The 19,740-nt window shown below is 45.5% G+C and overlaps 1 protein-coding gene across 1 annotated transcript; it reads right to left on the bottom strand.

The window, feature by feature from the left end:
- On the bottom strand, positions 2,190 to 5,540 carry FOXG1 (forkhead box G1). The gene has a single exon (XM_018066618.1). It carries the CDS (start codon positions 5,201 to 5,203, stop codon positions 3,728 to 3,730), a length of 1,476 nt encoding a protein of 491 aa, XP_017922107.1. The 5' UTR covers positions 5,204 to 5,540; the 3' UTR covers positions 2,190 to 3,727.

Genomic DNA, 19,740 nt, shown 5'->3' with positions numbered 1-19,740 from the left:
TCTCATTTTCTTTATCTCTCTACCCTCAATTTGATGTGAGTCATAGAAACCACATGAAATCTTCCATAAGCGTAGATATTTGTATTAAATCTTGTTAGTTCCGGGCTTCATATTCTGGTAATTTCCAATTTTGAAACAAACTGAAGAAACATTTGGAAGAATCTTTTCACTGCTCTAGCTTAAGTAAGTCACTTTCTCAATGTTTTGTATATTAATAATTTGTATTAACTTGTAGCAGACAAACTACTTTATACCTGGAAAGAAATTGCAATTTGAGATGTCAAATAAGTTATGATCACTAAGCACTTTCAGTTCCAAAATCTCAAAAAGAGCAACCTTCATCTCATTAAAAAGTTATAAGTATAAAAGAAGAAAAGCTTCAAAAAGTTTCAAAATGTTTTTCCAGCATAAGTTAATTTTAACTGGCAAAGGTTGAAGATAACAAAAATCAACACAATGTTACAACCAATTTGTTGCAAAAAATCTATTAAATGCCATGCTAGATTTCTGTATGTTTTTGAAGATGATAGTTTGAGGGACGATAGGACTCATTGAGATAAATGAAATGTTCACATTGGGCTTCAGGAGGCCTTCACAAAGTTCTTTTTCTCTGTATATCCCCCTTAGTATCTAGTATGCATATTAAACAAACTATTCTTACTTCTAGTCATATCCATTGTATGTGTAACTTGGACACGTATCGAAGTAGAACTTTTCTACTCCAGTCCTTAGTTCCTAATCAATTCAAAGAAGTCGATTTTACTTTTGATTTCAGAACATTAAATTTGCCACTAGAATTCTATTTCTTGATCATGCAAATAAACAATCAGAAATAATAGTTATCTAATATGGCCAGAAAAAAATATTTATGGGGGAAATCTGTCTTCTATATATATGTCCCTTTACCTCAATATGAGTCCAACTGTCTTTGTAGCTTTTGATAGGCAAAAGACTATATTTCTTCTGTCCCAGTACATTCTTATTCTACAAATAAAACCCATGGTGAAAGCAAACAATACATCATCACCTTTTCCAGTCTAAACACATGCTTGTCTTTGAGCTGTTTTGGATCACAAATGTGTAATAGGAATTTCCTTTGCCTAACTTCATTCACTTGGATGCTTTAAGTATTTTTATTATCAGTCATACATTTGGCTTCTAAAACAATTTATTTGTGGAATTTTCTTTCATGCTTCATCCTAAAGAACTGTTATATTTCACGAAACTTGGACCTCTGGTGAAACTGCTCTCATACTAAGAAAATAGAATCTTGTCCAGTCTGCTCAAAGGAGACAATTAAACTAGCTGTCTTGGTCTATTTTAGTTCTTTCCCCATTTGTGTATATTTGGTTCCAGCTCTTTTAATTTTTTCCTGGCCTTTTTCTGTCTTTCTTAGATCTCTCTCTCCTCCTCTCTCTCTCATTCATTCTTTCCTTTTGGTAGCAGGGACTTTTTTTTTAAGGTTCAAGATCCTCTTTCCCTTTCTTCCCTCTAGCTGTTTCTTTCTCTATCTCTCCATTCCACAGGCCACCCATTCCCATATTCTAATATTAACTATTCTATAGTTGTATTTCAAATCTGTTTCAGTCAGCCTGCTTCTCGCCTAGGTTTTGTTTTTTTTGTTGTTGTTGTTTTTTTTTTTTCCTGACTGACTCTCTTAAGTGTTTGCCGATAACATCTTGGGGACAGATTATTTTTCATTGGGCCCTTTGTAAGAAGTAGCCAGCTTATTGCATTACTGCAGAACACATTTCAGACTATACAATTGTAACAAATGAACAACTTGTCCTCCACAGACTCACCACAGGATCCAATTAGTTACTAAACCTTTTAGTTAGGTTTACTAATTATTTTCTGGAGTCACAGCAACTGGACTGCTGAAACAACTCAAGAAAATGTTTTCATTTTGCTTCAGATTTATATCTATATGCATATATGTGCATGCATATGTATACTGCAAGTTAAAACAAAATTATGACTAAGCAAGAGGACAAATTTCTAGATAAAACTACACAGACATATTTAAAAGGAAATCAAGAAATACTTCTATAATATAAAAATGAAAGAAAAGGTGAGAGAGGCATTTTACTTCTTCTGAACATCTGGAGCTTTAAATTGTTATAATTTAAAAATAAAATATAAACATTGATCTGCAAGTCATTACAACAGGTGATCACTTCAGCAAAATCTATATTGCAACTTCAGCACATCTTTATTAGAATTCTTTCATTGTGGGTAAACAGCCACAAAAATAAATGCTGACTTAGAAAGTATAAATACAAATATTTAAACAAAAATATTTGCAGCATTCATAGCGCAAATTGTACCTGAACTGAAGGGCTCTGTGTGTCTATATATATTACATATGTGTGCATTATATTCACTTCTATCTAACCATATACATAGATTTATTTATAATTTGCCAAGTGCTATAAACAAGATACCTGAAACAAAATATATAAAAAGCATTCTATCAACTGATTTGAAAATAAACACAAGGTAAATAGCTATGCACATAAAATTAAATAATCTTTTTGCTGTATATCTACAGAAACTTAAAGATATCAGCTGAAAAGCCTATATTTTGTTTAAAGCTAGCATTTATTAAATAGCCTGCTCCTTGTAAAATTTGACTCCACAATGGAAAAAATATTTTCATTTGAAAAGTCTCAGTTCAAATGAAAGGAGCAGTTTAAATTTCAGTTGGCTGAAAAAGCCTTTGAATTCCCTAGAACTTTAATGATTTTTTAAAAATTAGTTCTACTTAATAAAAGAGACAAAAGTATCAAGATATATATGAATTTAGCCTATTTTTTTATTTCTGTGTGTTCATAGTAAACATTTTTGTAAGTGACAAACACGGGCATATGACCACAGTATCACAATCAAGAAATTTTAAGACAACATTAACAATCACTCAAATTTATGCGGCATCTGCGCAACACAGGTTACATATTTGCAAGGTTTACCTATAAGTACAATAGGTATTAACATTTCACTACATTTAGAAAAAATAAAAGTGACCTGTTAGTGACCACATACATCAAAATATACACAACACAAACTGAAGGCAATCATTAATTTTGTCCCCTTCCGATTCATTTGAATGGGCAGTGCTGCCAACTGAAACAACTTTCCTTTTTTTTTTTTTTTTATTTAAATACTTAGTATACCAAGTGCATTTTCTAGAACCCAATCTTTGGTCTAAAAGTAAACAAAATTAAAAAAAAAACAGATTTTTAAAGAAAAGGACAAAACAATAAATGGCCAAAATAATTTCTTGGGCACCTCTACTACGAATGCTTCTTAAATACAAATTACAGTTTAACATTTTAAAACTCTCCCCATAATTTAGGTTGTTCTCAAGGTCTGCATCCACCATAAAGATCCATGATAATTTATAATACTGCACACATGGAAATCTGGCGGCTCTTAAGGATAGACTTGTCAGGTTTGAATGAAAATGGCAAAGCAGTCACTATTTAGATACACATTCTACTATAATTTTGACTTCCAAACCTTATATTCTACAATGTATTCTCCCCACATTGCACCTCGCTGACACTCCACACCTTGTTAGAATAATAAACAACCCTAAAGACTGAACAAACGTACAGAAATGGGCGGGGGGGGGGCTTAATAAAAAATACCTGGACTTATTTTTTTAATTATCATTTACAATGCAAATGTGTGTAAAACGTTCACTTACAGTCTGGTCCCAGGGATGTTAATGTATTAAAGGGTTGGAAGAAGACCCCTGATTTTGATGTGTGAAATAATCAGACAGTCCCCCGGACAGTCCCGTGGTGAAACTTGGCAAAGAGGGTCTTAAAGACTCACAGGGCAGGGTCGAGGGGGCCTGCGGAGACGTGGACGAAGACGCGGCCCGGGCGCTCATGGACGTGCTGCTCTGCGAAGTCATTGATGGGTGCGGGACGTGGGGGAAAAAGTAACTGGTCTGGCCCGCGAGCAGGTTGACCGAACAGGGGTTGAGGGAGTAGGTCCCGGAGCAGGGCACCGACAGGCCGCAGGGCACCGAGGCGGCGAGCGCGGCGGCCGTGAGGTGGTGCGTGGCGTAGGGGATCTCCCCGTTGACCAGCCGGTCCACGCTCAGCCCGTTGGCCGTGGAGAAGGAGTGGTTGTTGCCCAGCGAGTTCTGAGTCAACACGGAGCTGTAGGGCATGGGGTGGCTGGGGTAGGCCGACGTGGTGCCGTTGTAACTCAAAGTGCTGCTGGCGCGGGGGTGGTGCAGGGACAGGAAGGGAGACATGGGCCAGTAGAGGGAGCCGGCGCGGTCCATGAAGGTGAGGCCGGTGGAGGTGAGGCGCGCCCCGCGCTTGAAGGCCAGCTTGGCCCGCGACGTGGTGGAGCGGCGCCGCAGCTTGCCCGTGGTGCCGCCGATGAACACGTCGTCGCTCGACGGGTCCAGCATCCAGTAGTTGCCCTTGCCCGGGTCGTCGTAGTGACGCGGCACCTTCACGAAGCACTTGTTGAGGGACAGGTTGTGGCGGATGGAGTTCTGCCAGCCCTGCTTGTTCTCGCGGTAGTAGGGGAAGTTCTTCATGATGAACTCGTAGATGCCGTTGAGCGTCAGCCGCTTCTCCGGGCTCTGCCGGATGGCCATCATGATGAGCGCGTTGTAGCTGAACGGCGGCTTCTCGTACTTGCCGTTCTTCTTCTCGCCCTCCTTGCCCCCCTCCCCGTCCTTGCCGCCCTCGCCCGCCCCCTTCTTCTCCTCCCCCCCGGCGCCGGCGCCCTTCTCCTTCTCGTCCGGCCCGACGGGCGCCAGCTCCCCAGGGCCGCCGCCCGGCTCGCCCTTGCCGCCCAGCCCGTCCGCTTTGGCCCCGTCCAGGGCGGCGGCCGGGGGCGGCGGCGGCGGCGGCGGCGGGAGCAGCAGCTGCTGTGGGCCCTTGTCGTCGTCAGCGGCCGGGGCGCCCCGCGCCTGGGGTGGCTGCGGTGCCTGGGGCGGCGGCGGCGGCGGCGGCGGCGGCGGCTGCTGCTGCGGTGGCGGTTGCGGGGCGGGCGGCGGCGGGTGGTGATGATGGTGGTGGTGGTGATGGTGATGCTGGGGGTGGTGGCTGTTGTGGTGGCCGTGGCTCGCGTGGTGGTTGTCGTTCTGGACCGCCTCTGGCACCAGGCTGTTGATGCTGAACGAGGACTTGGGGATCATTTTCACCTCTTTCCTATCTCCCATGTCCAGCATCACCCAGTCGTCGGGGGGAAACGGCGACGGTGGCGGCGGCGGCGGCGCGGGAGCCGGGCAGCGGCGCAGCGGGCGGCGGCGACCGGTGGGTGCCGAGCGGGGCGCGGGCGGCGCGGGCGGCGGCGGCGGCACTGAGCGCTCCGGCAGCAGCGCAGTTGGACCGCAGGCTCCGGCGCTGGCAAGTCATGTAGCAAAAGCAGCAACCACCCCTCAGGAATTAGAAGAAAAAAAAAAAGGAAAAGAAAAAAAGAAAGAAAGAAGGAAAAAAAAAAGAAACAACCACCGCCCCGGGGGTGAAGCTCCCTCGCTCCCAACTCTACTTCTTGGTCTCCCCCCCACCCCCCCGCTCCCCCCCCCTCTGCTGCTTCCTCCTCCTCCTCCTCTCGCAGCAGCAGTCACAGCAGCAGCAGCAGCAGCAGCCCAAAGGGGGGGAGAGCCGGGCGGCGGGCGGGCGCGTCCCGGAGCGGCCGCGGCGAGGCTGGGGAGACAGCGATCGCGGCGGCTATAGCCACAATTAATTTTCCGAGCTACAGGCGCACACTAGGGCTGTAAAAAAATTTTTGGTTTAACCTTTCCTACCGCTGGGCCAATCAGAGCCGGCGGCGTGCGGGAGCGTCTCTCCCGCCGTCGACCAATCGGCGGGCCCGGACCCACCCACCCCCGCCCCGCCCGTCCGCCCGCCCGCCCGCCCGCCCGCCTGCCCGCCGGCTCCCGCCCCCTCGGGCGCTCGCCTCCCCCTCTCCGCGGGCTCTGGGCCTCGCGGCCGCGCGGAGCCGCGTAGGGATACTCCGGCGGGAGCACGCTGCGCCGCGGCCCTTCTCAGCGCACCCCCCTCCCCCCCCCCCGACCACCTCCACTTCACCCCTGCCACCCCGCGGGTCTGCTCAACCGAAATCTCCCTGTTAGGGTAGATCTCTTCCATTTTCGGCTTCCTTCTCACTCCATTGAGTCATTTTCGTTTGAGCGTCAATATTTGTCCTTATTAATTAAAGTTTGTATCCAATTTTATTTTTAAAAGCGGGGGCGGTGGTGGCGGCGGCGGCGGAGAGAAGTGGGAGTGCAGGGAGAGGGCAGGAAATGGAGGAGGAAGAGGCTAGGCACTACTCCGCGGGGTCGGCCTTGCAGGCCCGGGTCCGGCATTTCTGAGCCCGTAGGAAAACCGTGCGTGTCGTAGGTAAAGCTCCTACGAGGCTTCGGAAGGTCGGGGAGGAAAGGCCCGCCTCGGGCGTGGAGCGGGTTGGGGATGGGGGTGGTGTCCTAAACCTTGAGGGAGGAGGGCCCGGGAGAGGTTTGGAAAAGAAGACATGAGGAAGTGGGCTGGCGAGCGCGGGGCCAAACAGGGGTTACTTACTCGGTTCCTGCGGCTCGGGCGGCGGCGAGCTCGGGGCTCGGGCGCCGCCGGGAAGCCGGGCCTGGGGCTCCCGGCGCTGCGGCGGCGGCGGGCGAGGGGCGGCTCAGTGGTGGGCGCCTATGATGGCCTTCCGAAAAAAGGGGTGCTCAGAGAGAAAACAATACCAAACAATCTCGAAATAAACCAGGTAACACATGCTCCGTCTGTGCGTCTCTTCCTTCCCTTCTCTCCCGCTCCAGACCTCCGCTCACGCTCTGAGCGACTCGGTGCCGTTTTCTCCTCGCTGCTCCAGCGTCTTCTCAGCTTCTAATCCGAATTGGAAGCGAGTAGCCGTGAGCGATCACCCTGGAAATGTTTTCATTTTGCTTGTTGACATTGGAAGGGGGGCAAAAAAAAAAGGGTGGGCGTCTATTTCTTTCCGGTGTTTTTTTTTTTAAAGCCTTCCTATTTTCACTCCCTCTTTTCTTTTTCGTTTCGTTTTTCAAATGTTTTTAATTTGTGCGGGCCTTAATCCTGAAATAACCTCATGCTTCAGCCAGCCCTTTCCCATCCTGAATGCTGCTGGAGGGCACCCAGGAGCCTTGGGAACGTGCGTCCCACAATTCCAGCTTCTTGGGCTTTAGGACTGGGAGGTTCGGTTGAGGGTTGAAGTGAGTGGGGAGATTGTGATTCGAGGGCTTTAAAGGGATCCCGTGGCCAGGGGCAGGGCTAAGGCCCAGCATTTCCCAGGGATTGGAATTTGGTGCGGAGCACACTGATCAAAGGCTGTTTCATCCCACATGGGCACGAAACATACCACAGTTTACGGAGGATGAAGCCTGAGAGAAGAGGGAGGTGGAGGAGAAGCATACATGAAAAGCACCTTTACCTCTGTAAGGTAAATAATCATACAATGTAAACCTTTCTTCACTTTGATAAACTCTCAAATTATCTGACAGATTTGGTTATTTACGAAAACGAAGAAAAAATTGGTGCCTATTTGTGATAAAAGTTCGGTTCTAATATTAAAGAATGCAATTGATGAATACTCAGATTGACAGCTATTCTACTCTCCCCATCCCACCCCACCTTGAAATTATGAGAAAGAATAAATGCTGAAGGGAATAAAAGACAATTACAAATAGCTAATGATTCTTAAATATGTACCTATTAGGAATGGCAATAAAGGAGCTTTGAACATTAGACTAACCTCAACTATCCATTCACTGTATGTATATGTGTGTGGGTTCCCCCTATGTCTACACAATTCCTTACTTTAAACTGTATTTACATGTGGGGAAATTCAAAGGTTCTAGTGATCTCCGTTGATGGTGACAGGGCCCCAAACTCTTGACTTCTAAGCTTCTGATTTCTCACAGAGCCGGGTGAGCTAATGGGTTTTGCGGGCCCGGCTGGAGGGATCTGTGGGCCTTCCTCTTTCGGCTCACTTTTCCTCCTCCCACCCTTCTCCCCGCCCCAAGCCTGTTATTCCTACTTTTCCTCAACTCGCATTCCTGCCTCCTCCCCTCTTCCCCCCTCCTTCCCCCTCACTCCCCCCACCCCTCAACTCCCTCTATTCCTCTCCCTCACTCCATTCCTCCACCTACTCTTCCCCATTCCAACCCCCCACCCCCCACCCCGCAAAGCCTCCCCTCCTCATCACCACTTATAATGGCACACAAGGGCTCCCTCTGAGGTGGACGGCCCGGTACGTTTTCGTAGTCGGTCTAGCGTGAAATGATTCGGTGTAACCGGATTCTTGGGAAAGGACAGGTTACGTAAACATTTACTGATGTGGAGTAACTATACTATTTGTACTCTGATATGCAGGAAGGAAAGTGTTGATTAACACAGAAGAAAAAAAAAGCGAAATTAGCTGATTGCATGCTCATAAGTGCAAGCTGTCATTGAACTGCTTTTAAAATAGACACAGCTGGGTGTTTGTGTTGAAAAATTTCTTGTGTTTTTGCTAATACTGAAATAAGCATGATTTTGTATACCAAACATTTTCAGATCATTAAAATTTGTAATCTGTGCTGGTTTTAAACACAAAGAAAAGAAACAGAATCATTTCGATGTAAAATTTGCTGATATTATATTAACTCAATCAGGTCTGTACAAATTGTGCATTGTGCCTCCTAAAATCTGTTTGATCAATTTAATACACAAAGTGCCAAACGTGGGTATTGTTTGTTAACATTGGACATTTTATTCAAATCCGAGCTCAGCAGCAAACTGGAGGAGCATTCCTTGAATACAACACTAGCACTGACTGATGAATTTTTAATGTTTTTTAAGGTGTTTCTTAGGTCGAAGCTGAGTGTTCATTGTTTTGTAATCCTGCATAAAATTTTAGCAGGTGAAAATAAGTTTTTCTTCTGTTTACTTTCAAATAGCAAAAACTGGGGTCTGCTAATGAGAGCCGGATTAATCTGATTTTATGTGCCAGGAGCATATATTGACTGGGAAAATGTTTTGCATGCAGATTTAAAATGTGTTATATTATTTCAAGGGTTGCATGGATGCAAGTCTTAAAATAAGATATTTGTGGTAGGAATAAATAGACTATAGTTTAATATAATCATATTAAAGATTTCTTCTTCTTAATGGCAAAGGTTATTTGCAGTGAGGGGGGGAGGTGAGCTTGAATTCCAATAATTTTAATTAGACTTTATGATGAGATAGAATGATATGTACATCTATATTATATATATGGGCTTGTTCAACAAAACATGCACTGTTTACTCAGCAGCCCACATTTATCTCAGCAATGGCTTCTTTTTAGAACTGCTACTAGATGAAATGGAGGGGGAGGGGGTTCTTGGACAGAGTATTGTTCAAGTTGAAAGTCCCTGGATAGAGCTTTGTATATCCTACCGGCCAATTTGGGTGCAAATTGGATTTGAAGGACTGCCCACATCCACCTCAGGCCTCTTTCCTCAACACATGAGACCCCAACTCTGTATTTCCACCTCATTCAGTCTCTGTGTCACCTTCAGAAGACAGAAGGCATCTGGTGGTCTCAGATCTGAAAAAATTTCTCTATCACTTTAATATTGTATCATCAGCAGCTTAATCTTGAGCTCTCATACACATGGATCTATAAATGTACAGTGTTAACGTCAAAGCCTAAGTTAGAGCAAATGTAATTTTCTGGCATATATAGTGGTAAACTTCTCCTCTCTCTGCCCCCCACCCCCATCCCCCTAAATGAGGGCAGGCCTTGTAGAGTGAGCAGATCCAAGGGAAGAATTCCTTGGGAAATGAATTAGATTATTCCATCTCTAGTTTTAATTAAATAGCCAAGGCTCCACGGCCAACTTGCAGGGAGCAGCACGTTTGGTTTTTCCATTTGGCGGGGTTACCCTGCGTCTTCCTTAGGGCCTGTTTGCCGCCTGGTCGGTGCTTTGCTTCTTTTCCCCTTGTTACCTGCTGGTTAAAGGAGGGCGAGCCATCTTTGCCTAAAATTCACCCTGCTCTGGGCTCCCTGGATAGGGTGTCCTTGGAGCAGCGCCCAGCGCCAAGCTCTGGATAAAGTTCTCTTCCTGCAGATGCAAGGGGAGTCTCTGGCCCGGTGACCTTTGGGAGTGAGCGGAACCCTTAAGGAGGCATCCAGGTATTTCCAGAGATCCCGTGACTATTAAGGTCTGCTCTCACTCAAGCCAACTTGTCCGTAATCCCTTCCTAACAGCAGGTAATGGTGCTAACATTTACTGATTGTAAGTTACTCTTTAGCGTGTTGTATTCTTGTTCTGTGGGTTTTGGTTACAGGTTATACGATTAGGTTTGCGAGAACAGTAGTGAACTAAACTTCTCAGTGAGAGGTCTTCACACCAGGGAAGTGTTACTTTTCTGCAGCAGCCCTGCCTCATCACTCATTAGGGAGCTGCAGGTTGTCAAGCCGCTGCTCTTAGAACGCGCGCGCACCCTGAATATCCCCAGGGGCGCGCACATGTGCGCGCGCACATACGCGCGCGCGTACAACACACACACACACACACACACACACACACACACTCCCCTCACTAAAACTAAATTAAGAAGCCGATGATTAAGACAAGCGTCTACTAGGCCTGTCATTTCAGCATCCTTCCATCATAACATTGTGGCACCGGCAATTTTGCTTGAGAACCTCGAGAAAAAAAAATCCATGGGAGAGCCTCGTATTTGAGTGTCGAGATGCTTAACTTGTAAAAGCTAGGGAAACACTTCGGAAGTGAGAAAGTCCAAAGTTAAAAAAAATTAAAAAGAAGAGAAGCAAGAGGAGGTCTGGATAGAGACACTGGGACTCCCCAGGCAGGTTTCTGTGACTCTGCCAGAGAGGTTCCAAGCTCTCTGAAGGCAAGCACATACTCATCCAAAGGAATCATCTTGGGACCTGCAACAAAATACACTCCGGAGAAGCTTCTTCCCATTGCTAATCCTGCAGACAGCCAGGTATGGAGAAATCCATAAGGAAATATCACCACCCTGACGTCGAAGGACCTTGAAAAAGTCTCTCTGAACAACCTTTCAGTGGAACACTCTGCACAGACCATTTAAATATAAAATGCCCACTAGCCCTTTACTTGTTTCCCCTTATTTGCCAGCGTGCTTGGGGTCTCTGATTGTGGACAATTTGCAGAGGGAGTTGAGTTCTGCTAATGTTGAGCGCAGGCCTGTTCCATTTTTTTGACCTGATCCAATTGGGAGAATAAGTCCCCACACCTTTTGGGTAATCGTGCCCTGAGAGGCCAGTTTCTTTTTTTTCTTCTAGTTGCCCTAGGAAGAGGCACAGCCCATCCTTCAGAGGGGTCAGGAAATGCGAAAGGCAAAGACAAAGAGTTGGAGGGGTGATGGTAAGTGGGAATGACTGAAGCTAGTGTTGGGTCCTTAGCTTTAACCCTTGAGTCTATCTTAAAAGGGAGGAAGTGAGAGTTAGCCAAAGTCAGCACACAAGACAATGCTACCTTGGATTTGCCATCAGTGGGACACTGAAGGAGGGGGGAATGACTTCATAAACATATTTCAGTCTGAAAGAAGAACTTACAGGCCTCAAAATGCTGAGCTCCTGGAGTTCCAGCTCCTTACTGTCCCCTCACTGTTTTCTTTAATTAGTTGGAGCTTCATTTTGATTTCCCACAGGAGACCAAATAATCTACTTTGGGAAATGCTAACAACACTGTTCAGAGAATGTGGGGCATCGAGTCTCCTCTTTTCTGAAGCACCGTTCCAAAAGGTCCCCCAAAACTCCACTTGTTGAGAGAAAAGATGAAAAGGTGCGGCTTAGTGGCAGTTATTAGGACAGTCGGCTCCAAACCAGTCACTCTAAATAGTTAAAAAGTACACGAAGAGCACCGAACAAAACAGATTGATGAGTATGTTTTAGACAATGCTCGCACCCACTGATGGCTTGTGCAGGAAAGACGAGGGAGAAAACTGCCTGCGTTGGGGTGAGCAGGCCAGGAGGCACGCGGAGACCCATCCACCCCCAAGTCCCCGTTCGCATTTGAAAAGTCATATGAGACACAGAACACTATTTACTAATCAAATACATCCGCTTCCTTTCTAAAAACCCAGGTGGACAAACCCATGAGCCAGTTTCTACTTCTTGTCTATCTCATACCCACCTGCCTTCCTCACTCTCGAACTGCAGTTCCTGTAGGTCTTCCCCTCCCCCTCCAGCTCGAAGCAGTGGAAGATATGTTGAAGCAACGTTTCACAAAAAGTCCCGATCTTCTCCCTCCCTCGCTAACCCCTGGAGGCTGTAACGGCGACCGTTCTGGCGAGGAGCAAAGCGGAATACTGGCTCCCTGGCCTTGTGCGCCGCTCCTCCCCGCCCGCACTCGCGCGCCTGCCCCGCGCTCCTTTGTCGCCCGCGCCTGCCGAGCGCAACCCTCCTAGAAGACTTGCTTTTAGGTTTCATTTCCGGATTTTCCCCTCTTAGAGTTACCTTTTAAGCCCAGATGTCTCGTGTTTGCACATCATGCCGGAAGCAGGCATACAGATCAATATTTTTGGGCTAAGAGGTCATCTGCCACAGTGAAGGCGGAAAAAAAAAAAAAAGAGCCCAGTTAAAGGTTTTCAGATTATTATTTGTATAAAGCACAGCTCAGAGTTAAAAGACGGGGGTGTGTGCAGGTGAAGTTAACTTGAATATTCAGTTACATGGAAGGGGTGGTGGGGGAGAGCAGTTATAACCCTATTTCTCTCTGGTCCTTTCGAAGGAGGCGAAGGCAGGGAGGAGAGAAACGGCCAGGGTAAGCCAGATGCAGGATAGCGTCAGGAACAAGTGACCGTTATCATGTGCAAACAAAACAACTCTACTCTTCCAGTTCAGAATCTACAGAAAAGGTAGTGGTGGTGATGGGAGGAGGGGGGGGGGGTCACTCTTATTTTAAAACAATCATAGATAGGTTCTTGTTTAGTATCTTCCATCTAGGCTTGTCCTAAGCACTCAGGAGAGAAAGTACCCGTTCAAGAAGAAAGCCGGATCGGCAAGTTTGGCTCCCGAGCGTGTGAACTATGAATCACCACGGTGAAGATCTTTTCCCTTTTTTTCCCCCTTACCCTATTCTTTTCTCTTGGAGCGTGAACTTGTTAGATAAGATAGATGAGGCCACAGGGAAATGGGATCGCTGAGAAAACCCGGCTCCTTGGAGAGCAGCCTTGAGGTTGGCAGGCGGTCGCTGAGCGCAGCCTTGGAAAGAGCGGAGGGGCGCGGGGCTCCCTCCCAAGCGGTCCCAACTCAAGTCCCTGCAGCCGCCCGCGGGAGGCACTCCGCGCTGTGATCGACGCCTAGGTAGCCTATCCTTTGGCCTTAGAGGAAACACCCCAGAAGACGAAAAGCCCCTAGCTGAGCTGAGTATCTGCTTTCCAGCGCGGCCCGCAGGTTTTCCTAGAAATCTGAAGTCCGGACCACAAAGCAATCGGAGGGTGGGAGACACTAGATTTTAAAGAAGTCTGGAGTCACGCGTGAACACTGTTTTCCGCATTGATTAGAAGTGGCTCTCTTTTCCTATTTATATATACTCTACATGCTATTGATTACACAGGACGATTTACTTGAAGAAATGCTTAGAGTATCTTTAGCACACGCTCCTCTGTCTTTGTCCCTCTCAAAGATTTCAGCTGATAGTGTGGCTGGTTGGGATCAATTAGCACTGGATTTTGCCCTGGGATTGCTCCCCAGGGCGGACAAATGGAGCCAACTCATCTCCAGCGAATTTTTTTTCTTCTCCCACGTGCGTATCCACGCCAGAGCTTTAGAAGCAGTTTAAAATCCCCAGCCTAGGTTTCACTTGATTTTGTTGTTATTGTTATATTGATAAATATTGGGTCATACACAGCCACTTGTCAGAGTCTTTGGCTCCGACTGGCATTTGTAGCTCCTAGAGGGGCGTTTGAGTTGTGTTCTAGGAACTGGAGAGATTTGTTGGGAAAAGCATTGCAGTCTCTGCTCTCTTAGTTGCAGACATGGCCCCTTAAAATCCTGCTCGTTCCTGTCTACTGTCACGTTTATTTCTTTATTTGTTCAGATATGTGAACGCTGGGTGTATGTGTCACCCTCCCCCCAACCCTGTATCTTGTAATTGAAATTATCTTTAAAACAAAACGCTATTGATCTCAGTTTTCCGAAGTATATCTGAAACTAGAAAGAACATAGGCGAATAGACAGATAATTCTTGTAATTTCTGGAGGATGGTTGGGTAGGTAGGACGTTTGGGGGTTGTGTAACTGGTGTAATATATACAGTTTATCTTTCCACGGTGCTGTATATACTCTTTCCCTTGATACTTATTGCACACGGACTAAGCCCATGGTCGGCTTGTCTTGGCATGTTTGAAGCCCCAGACACCCAACAGTATCATTACAGGAAAGAGACAAAACCCCAAAGACTAGAGGCAAGGAGGCGTCTAGTTTGAGGTGACTGGAGAGTTCGTCCTGGCGTTGGACTTTTCGGGTAAGTGCACACCCACTGGTTCAGACAGCCTGGCAGCGCAGAGTTCAGGTCTTCCCTGCACCGAAGTTCAGGGAGCGGGGTGGGTGGGAAAAGAAACAGCTGATTTTCGACATTTCAAAGGGACTCTTTCTATTTATCAGTGTTACCGAAGTGTACGTTACTGGTGAAACAACAAAACAAGCATAGAGCTGCAATTTTCAAGAAAATAGGATCTCCAAATATAAAAATAAAAAAGTAGCAGATAAGATGTATAATTCAATCAAATTACACAAAATTGCTTGAAAATCCAGAACAGTAGCGATCTATTATGCCTCTGTTTTATTAGTGACAAGTACAATTACTCTAAAATAAAGAACACTGGTGAATATATAATTGGCTGTAATCATGTTAGTGTTTGAATAAAAATGACGGGAACATTTAACACTTTGACAACAAAATGTTCAGAAATAACTTATTTATTCAAACAGTTTTTATTTTCCACCAAGTGAAGGAGAAACACAGTTTGCTTAGAAAAATCAATGACTTTTCCCTGCAATAAATAAATATCCAAAAGGGGGGAAAAACAGCCCCACACCTCTATATTATTACTATTATTATTTTTAACCAGCAAGAAGCTTAATCCTGTGTTTGGAGTCAGCACCGCCTAACGGTTGTTGGGTACCAACGGCCGCCACCTAGAGGAAGAGCTATGCAGTTCAGCCAACGCCAACCGGTTTTCCGGCGGTGACCTCGGGAATCAAAGTTAATATTCCTTTGCGAATTGCTCTCCAAACTAACTCCCCCCTCCCCCACCCCTTAGTCCCCTTCCGTCCTACAACATCATCATAATATTTTCTTAATAATTGCTCTGTGCAATTGACGGAAGCGCCTAGTCTCTGACGGAGCGATCCTCTTCCAGCAAAGCGCCAGAGCGCGCCGGGGAAGCAGGTCAGGGAATATTGGGATCTGGAGAGAGAATCCACTTTTGACCAAAGTTCGTCCAGAGCAGCCTGAATTCAGGTCTCAAAAGGCAAAAGCTGATGACGGAACCCCACATTCCAGTGCTTTTTGAAGGGCGTTCTTAGGGAAATTACACAGCCCGGACCCGGGTCCCCCTGTTGTTCACCGCGGGGCCTTTACCCCCGAATTCTCCCCGGTCCACATCAGGCCCCTCCCCGCCGGAAACGCGGAGTTGTGCGGCCCGGGTTCTTCTCTATTCTAACCCTCGAGCCCAAAGAGTCCTTTGATTTTCCTAAATGGGTTGTTTGAAGTTCTGAAGTAAAGGTGTTGGGAGAAAGCCATGTTGGGGGGGGGGGGTCACCCATGTGGCCCGGGAAGGCCGAACCAGGAGAAATCCCAGATCTTTACACTGAATCCTGGAGTTCGCGAAACGTCCACATTTTGCAGGGTAATTTGAGACTGGACCCCGAAAGGACCAGAGACGTTTTCGGATTTTAGTTTTGGTGGCTCCTAGCTATCGGCCGGAGAGATAGATCTCCTATCTCATCGCACAGAGCAAACCAACCTTACATCCGGATCTTGCCTGCTGCTCTCAAGCAGATCTTGGGGAAAGGAGATACTGAGCGGGTGCGAGGGGCTAGGAAACCTGAAGTTAGGGGGGTGCCCTGCTTAGCAGCGAGCGAGCTGTCCACAGCCGCGCGCCGACCGTGCATGCGTTTCTCCCGCCCCGTCCGTCCGTCCAAAGTTTTGTTTTGCATATCTTTATGTACCTAGAACATTGTTCAAGCTGAAAGTTTGCTAGAAAGCCGAGGAAAAAACAAGCTGAATTCGTATGGGGCAAACCCCAAACCAAAACCCTACCCTGATAAATAATTGGACTTTAATTTGGTTTCATTCCTAAAGTTTTCCCTTCCTTTTCTTCCTCCCCTCTCTGCTTTCCTTTCCCAATTTCTCACCTTCCCCATGCCTATCTTTATTTCTGTCTCTACAACCTATCCAAATAGTGTGACAGAAAAGACGCAGCGCGAGGTGGGTGGAGGTGACCATTTCTATGCTGAGTTTCTCAGAACCTCTCTACTTGTCAGTTCTCAGCCCCGACCGCTGCCGGAGTTTAAAGGAGACATCCCAGAGACAACCTCAGAACCATGGACCTCTTTTTCATACTGCAGAAAGTATTTTCTAAATAGTCGAAATATAGATACAGCTATATCTCTTCTGAAACGGATGGCCTAGTACATGCCTCCCCGGTGGTGTGAGGCAACGCCCCAAACCCTAAGAACTTAAGTCCCCAGAATCTTCTCGTTTTGTTTTACATCAAACTAGCGCTTCCACCCTCAACTCCCAGGTCTATCATTCCTTTCCCGCATTATAGTAACAGGCGATGTTAGCCTTCCCCTACGTGTTTAGGCTGCTAATGCAGTCCACTTAACGCAACAAAAATGCTCATCTGTGGAGATTTTCCCAAGGCTGGCCGCGATGCTGGCTCCTTCTCTTTTCAGGGCACGTCCATTCCTCCCCCGACTCTTCTTTACTTGAGGTGGGGACTGAGAAGGGGGTCCAACCACTGTGTGCGAGGGTGGGAGAGCTCCCCTCCCTCTACCCCCTGCCTGCCAATACACCCGAGGGATAGTGAATTTTTGGTTTTCTCTTAGGAGCCGAAAAATCTGGAAGCTTCAGCCGTGGCACTTGGTTGCCTCTTTGGTTAACTTGCCTTCCTCTTTCTTCTCACCTCAGTGTGTGAAAGCATTTCAGGATTGCTCACAGCCTCCTCTGCTTCCTTCTTAGCTCCTGCCTTCTGAAGAGAACTCTGCTGGCTTTCTCTTCTGTTTTGGCAGGAAAGCTGGGTTGGAGATGCTCTCTGTATCAGATTGTTTATGTGTTGTGAACGCTTGTCTAGTTTTAATAACTTTATGGAGGAGACTGTCCTGGGCTTGCTGGCATTTCCTCTCCCAACCTCTCTTTGTAGGAGACTGTCCTGAGGAAGGAATCACCTGAGCTTAGCTGATGGCCTTTTGTCAGGTTCTCTTACTTCTTAAAGTCTGGCCGGAGAAAGTCCTGTGTCATCAGGATTCGTATGTTTCAAGTTTCCAAGGAGAAGGATATTACACAGAAAAATAAAATTAATATATAATAAGTATTTTTTTTCAGTTTTGGTTTAAAAGATGATTACCTTTGTTGCTCCCATTTAAAATATTTTAGTTTTTTTTTTAAACCTAAAAAAATTATAGATGTTAGAACAGAGCTTTGTAGCTCTGGCTCTTCTTATGACTCCTTAGCAAGTTACTTCACCTTTATAGTTTTTTTCTTCATCTGAAAAATAAGTGATCTGCATTCATTAATATAGAAGATATCATCCACTCATCAGAATCGCAAAAGCAGTTAAAAACAATTTTCCCAAATCCCAAGATTTTTTTTTTTTTTGGAAGAGGTTAAAAAAATCTTATTCAAACAGCAGCAGCGACATCTAGTGACCATAGTGCTCAATAGTAACTGGAAAGTTATCTGAGGAGTGGGCTTTCAGAGTGAGATATCTCTGGTTTTCTAATAAATCTTAATTGTCTGGCAAACAGTACTCTTTTGTATTCAAGGAGATCTTAAGGAGTATAGATTATGGCAATGAGAAAAAGAAAGATGCTTACCAAATAAATAAATAAATAAAAAGAAAGATGCTTACCAACCTCAAGTGTGCATATACGGCAGTTACAAATGATTAGAACATTCTTCTAATGTTTTAAATTCCGTGTCAAGAGACTGTTGTTGTTGTTCAGTTGCTCAGTCATGTCTGACTCTTTGCAGCCCCATGGACTATATAGCACACCAGGCTTCCCTATCCTTCACTATCTCCTGGAATTTGCCCAAACTCATGTCCATTGAGTTGGTGATGCCATCCAACCATTTCATCCGCTGTTGCCCTCTTCTCCTCCTGCCCTCAATCTTTCTCAGCATCAGGGTCTTTTCCAATGAGTTGGCTTTTTACATCAGGTGGCCAAAGTATTGGAGCTTCAGCTTCAGCATCAGTCCTTCCAATAAATATTCAGGACTGATTGCCTTTAAGATGGACTGGTTTGATCTCCTTGCTATCCAAGGGACTCTCAAGAGTCTTCTCCAGCACCACAATTCAAAAGCATCAATTCTTCAGCCTTAGCCTTCTTTATGGTCCAACTCTCACATCTGTACATGACTACTAGAAAAGCCATAGCTTTGATTATATGAAGCTTTGTCAGCAAAGTAACATCTCTGCTTTTTAATATTCTGTCTAGGTTTGTCATAGCTTTTCTTTGAAGACGCAATTGTCTTTTAATTTCAAGAGACTAGTTCTAAAAAATAGTTTTATGGATTGTGCTTTATTTAGCTAATTTTCCAAATTAAAATCAATTGTATTATTGCACAAATACTTAACAAAATTGGAAAAAATTAGAAATTTCCAATATTTCATTCCATTTGGGTCAACCATTTAGATGATTTCAGATTGCTGTCTAGTCAATATCACAGAACACACTAAAAATAACTCCCTCCTTTAAGTCACCATATTTATATACTCTGTGTAGATCACCTTGCTTGAAATATTTTAAAATTCAAATAAATGGGATTCCCATTACTAGATAGTCTTCATCTCTTTTTGTATCAAGGATTATCTGGGCACAGGTGAAGTCTTAGTAATGACAGAGAGACTGCATAGCCTAAGACATTTCAGAGTAACTATGTTAGCATTTTCTTGGCATTTCATACTTTAAACAGAGGTAAAGAATTCATCTCATTCTCTGTGACCTTATAAGTTGGCCACGTGTGTGGGCATAGTTTGTTAATGCACTCAGTAAAGTGTATGTTTCAATTCCTAATAGCAAAGCAGATGGTGACTGCTGGAATGTATGGATCCATGTTTCATAACTTTAAAGGAAGCCAACTTTGTTTATTATATTTTACACTTGACCAGTACTTTCTGCGCTTTTACTATGTAATTTCGCCACTGATTGACTTACTAGATATTTTAGCCCGGTAGTATTTTAGTCTGATAAGACAACTAGACACATAATTAACTCCAGGGAGAACCTAAGCTAGTCACACCACTTTCTTTCTTTTTTTAAAATTAATTAGTTTATTTTTAGTTGTGTTGGGTTTTTGTTGCTGCACGTTGGCTTTCTCTAGTTGTGGTGAGTGGGAGCTACCCTTTGTTGTGATGTACGGGCTTCTCGTGGTATCTTCTCTTGCTGCAGAACACAGGCCCTGGAGCATGGGCTTAGTAATCGTGGCACATGGGCTTAGTTGCTCTGCAGCGTGTGGAATCTTCCTCAACCAGGGAATGAACTCGTGTCCCATGCATTGGCT

Source organism: Capra hircus, chromosome 21 (assembly GCF_001704415.2).
Source record: "Capra hircus breed San Clemente chromosome 21, ASM170441v1, whole genome shotgun sequence".
Taxonomy (NCBI): domain Eukaryota; kingdom Metazoa; phylum Chordata; class Mammalia; order Artiodactyla; family Bovidae; genus Capra; species Capra hircus.
This window is presented reverse-complemented; position numbering and strand designations above follow the sequence as displayed.

What these genes read in the sequence shown, in the direction of transcription:
- FOXG1 (XM_018066618.1), bottom strand. Translation starts at nt 5,203, where the DNA reads ATGCTGGACATGGGAGATAGGAAAGAGGTGAAAATGATCCCCAAGTCC.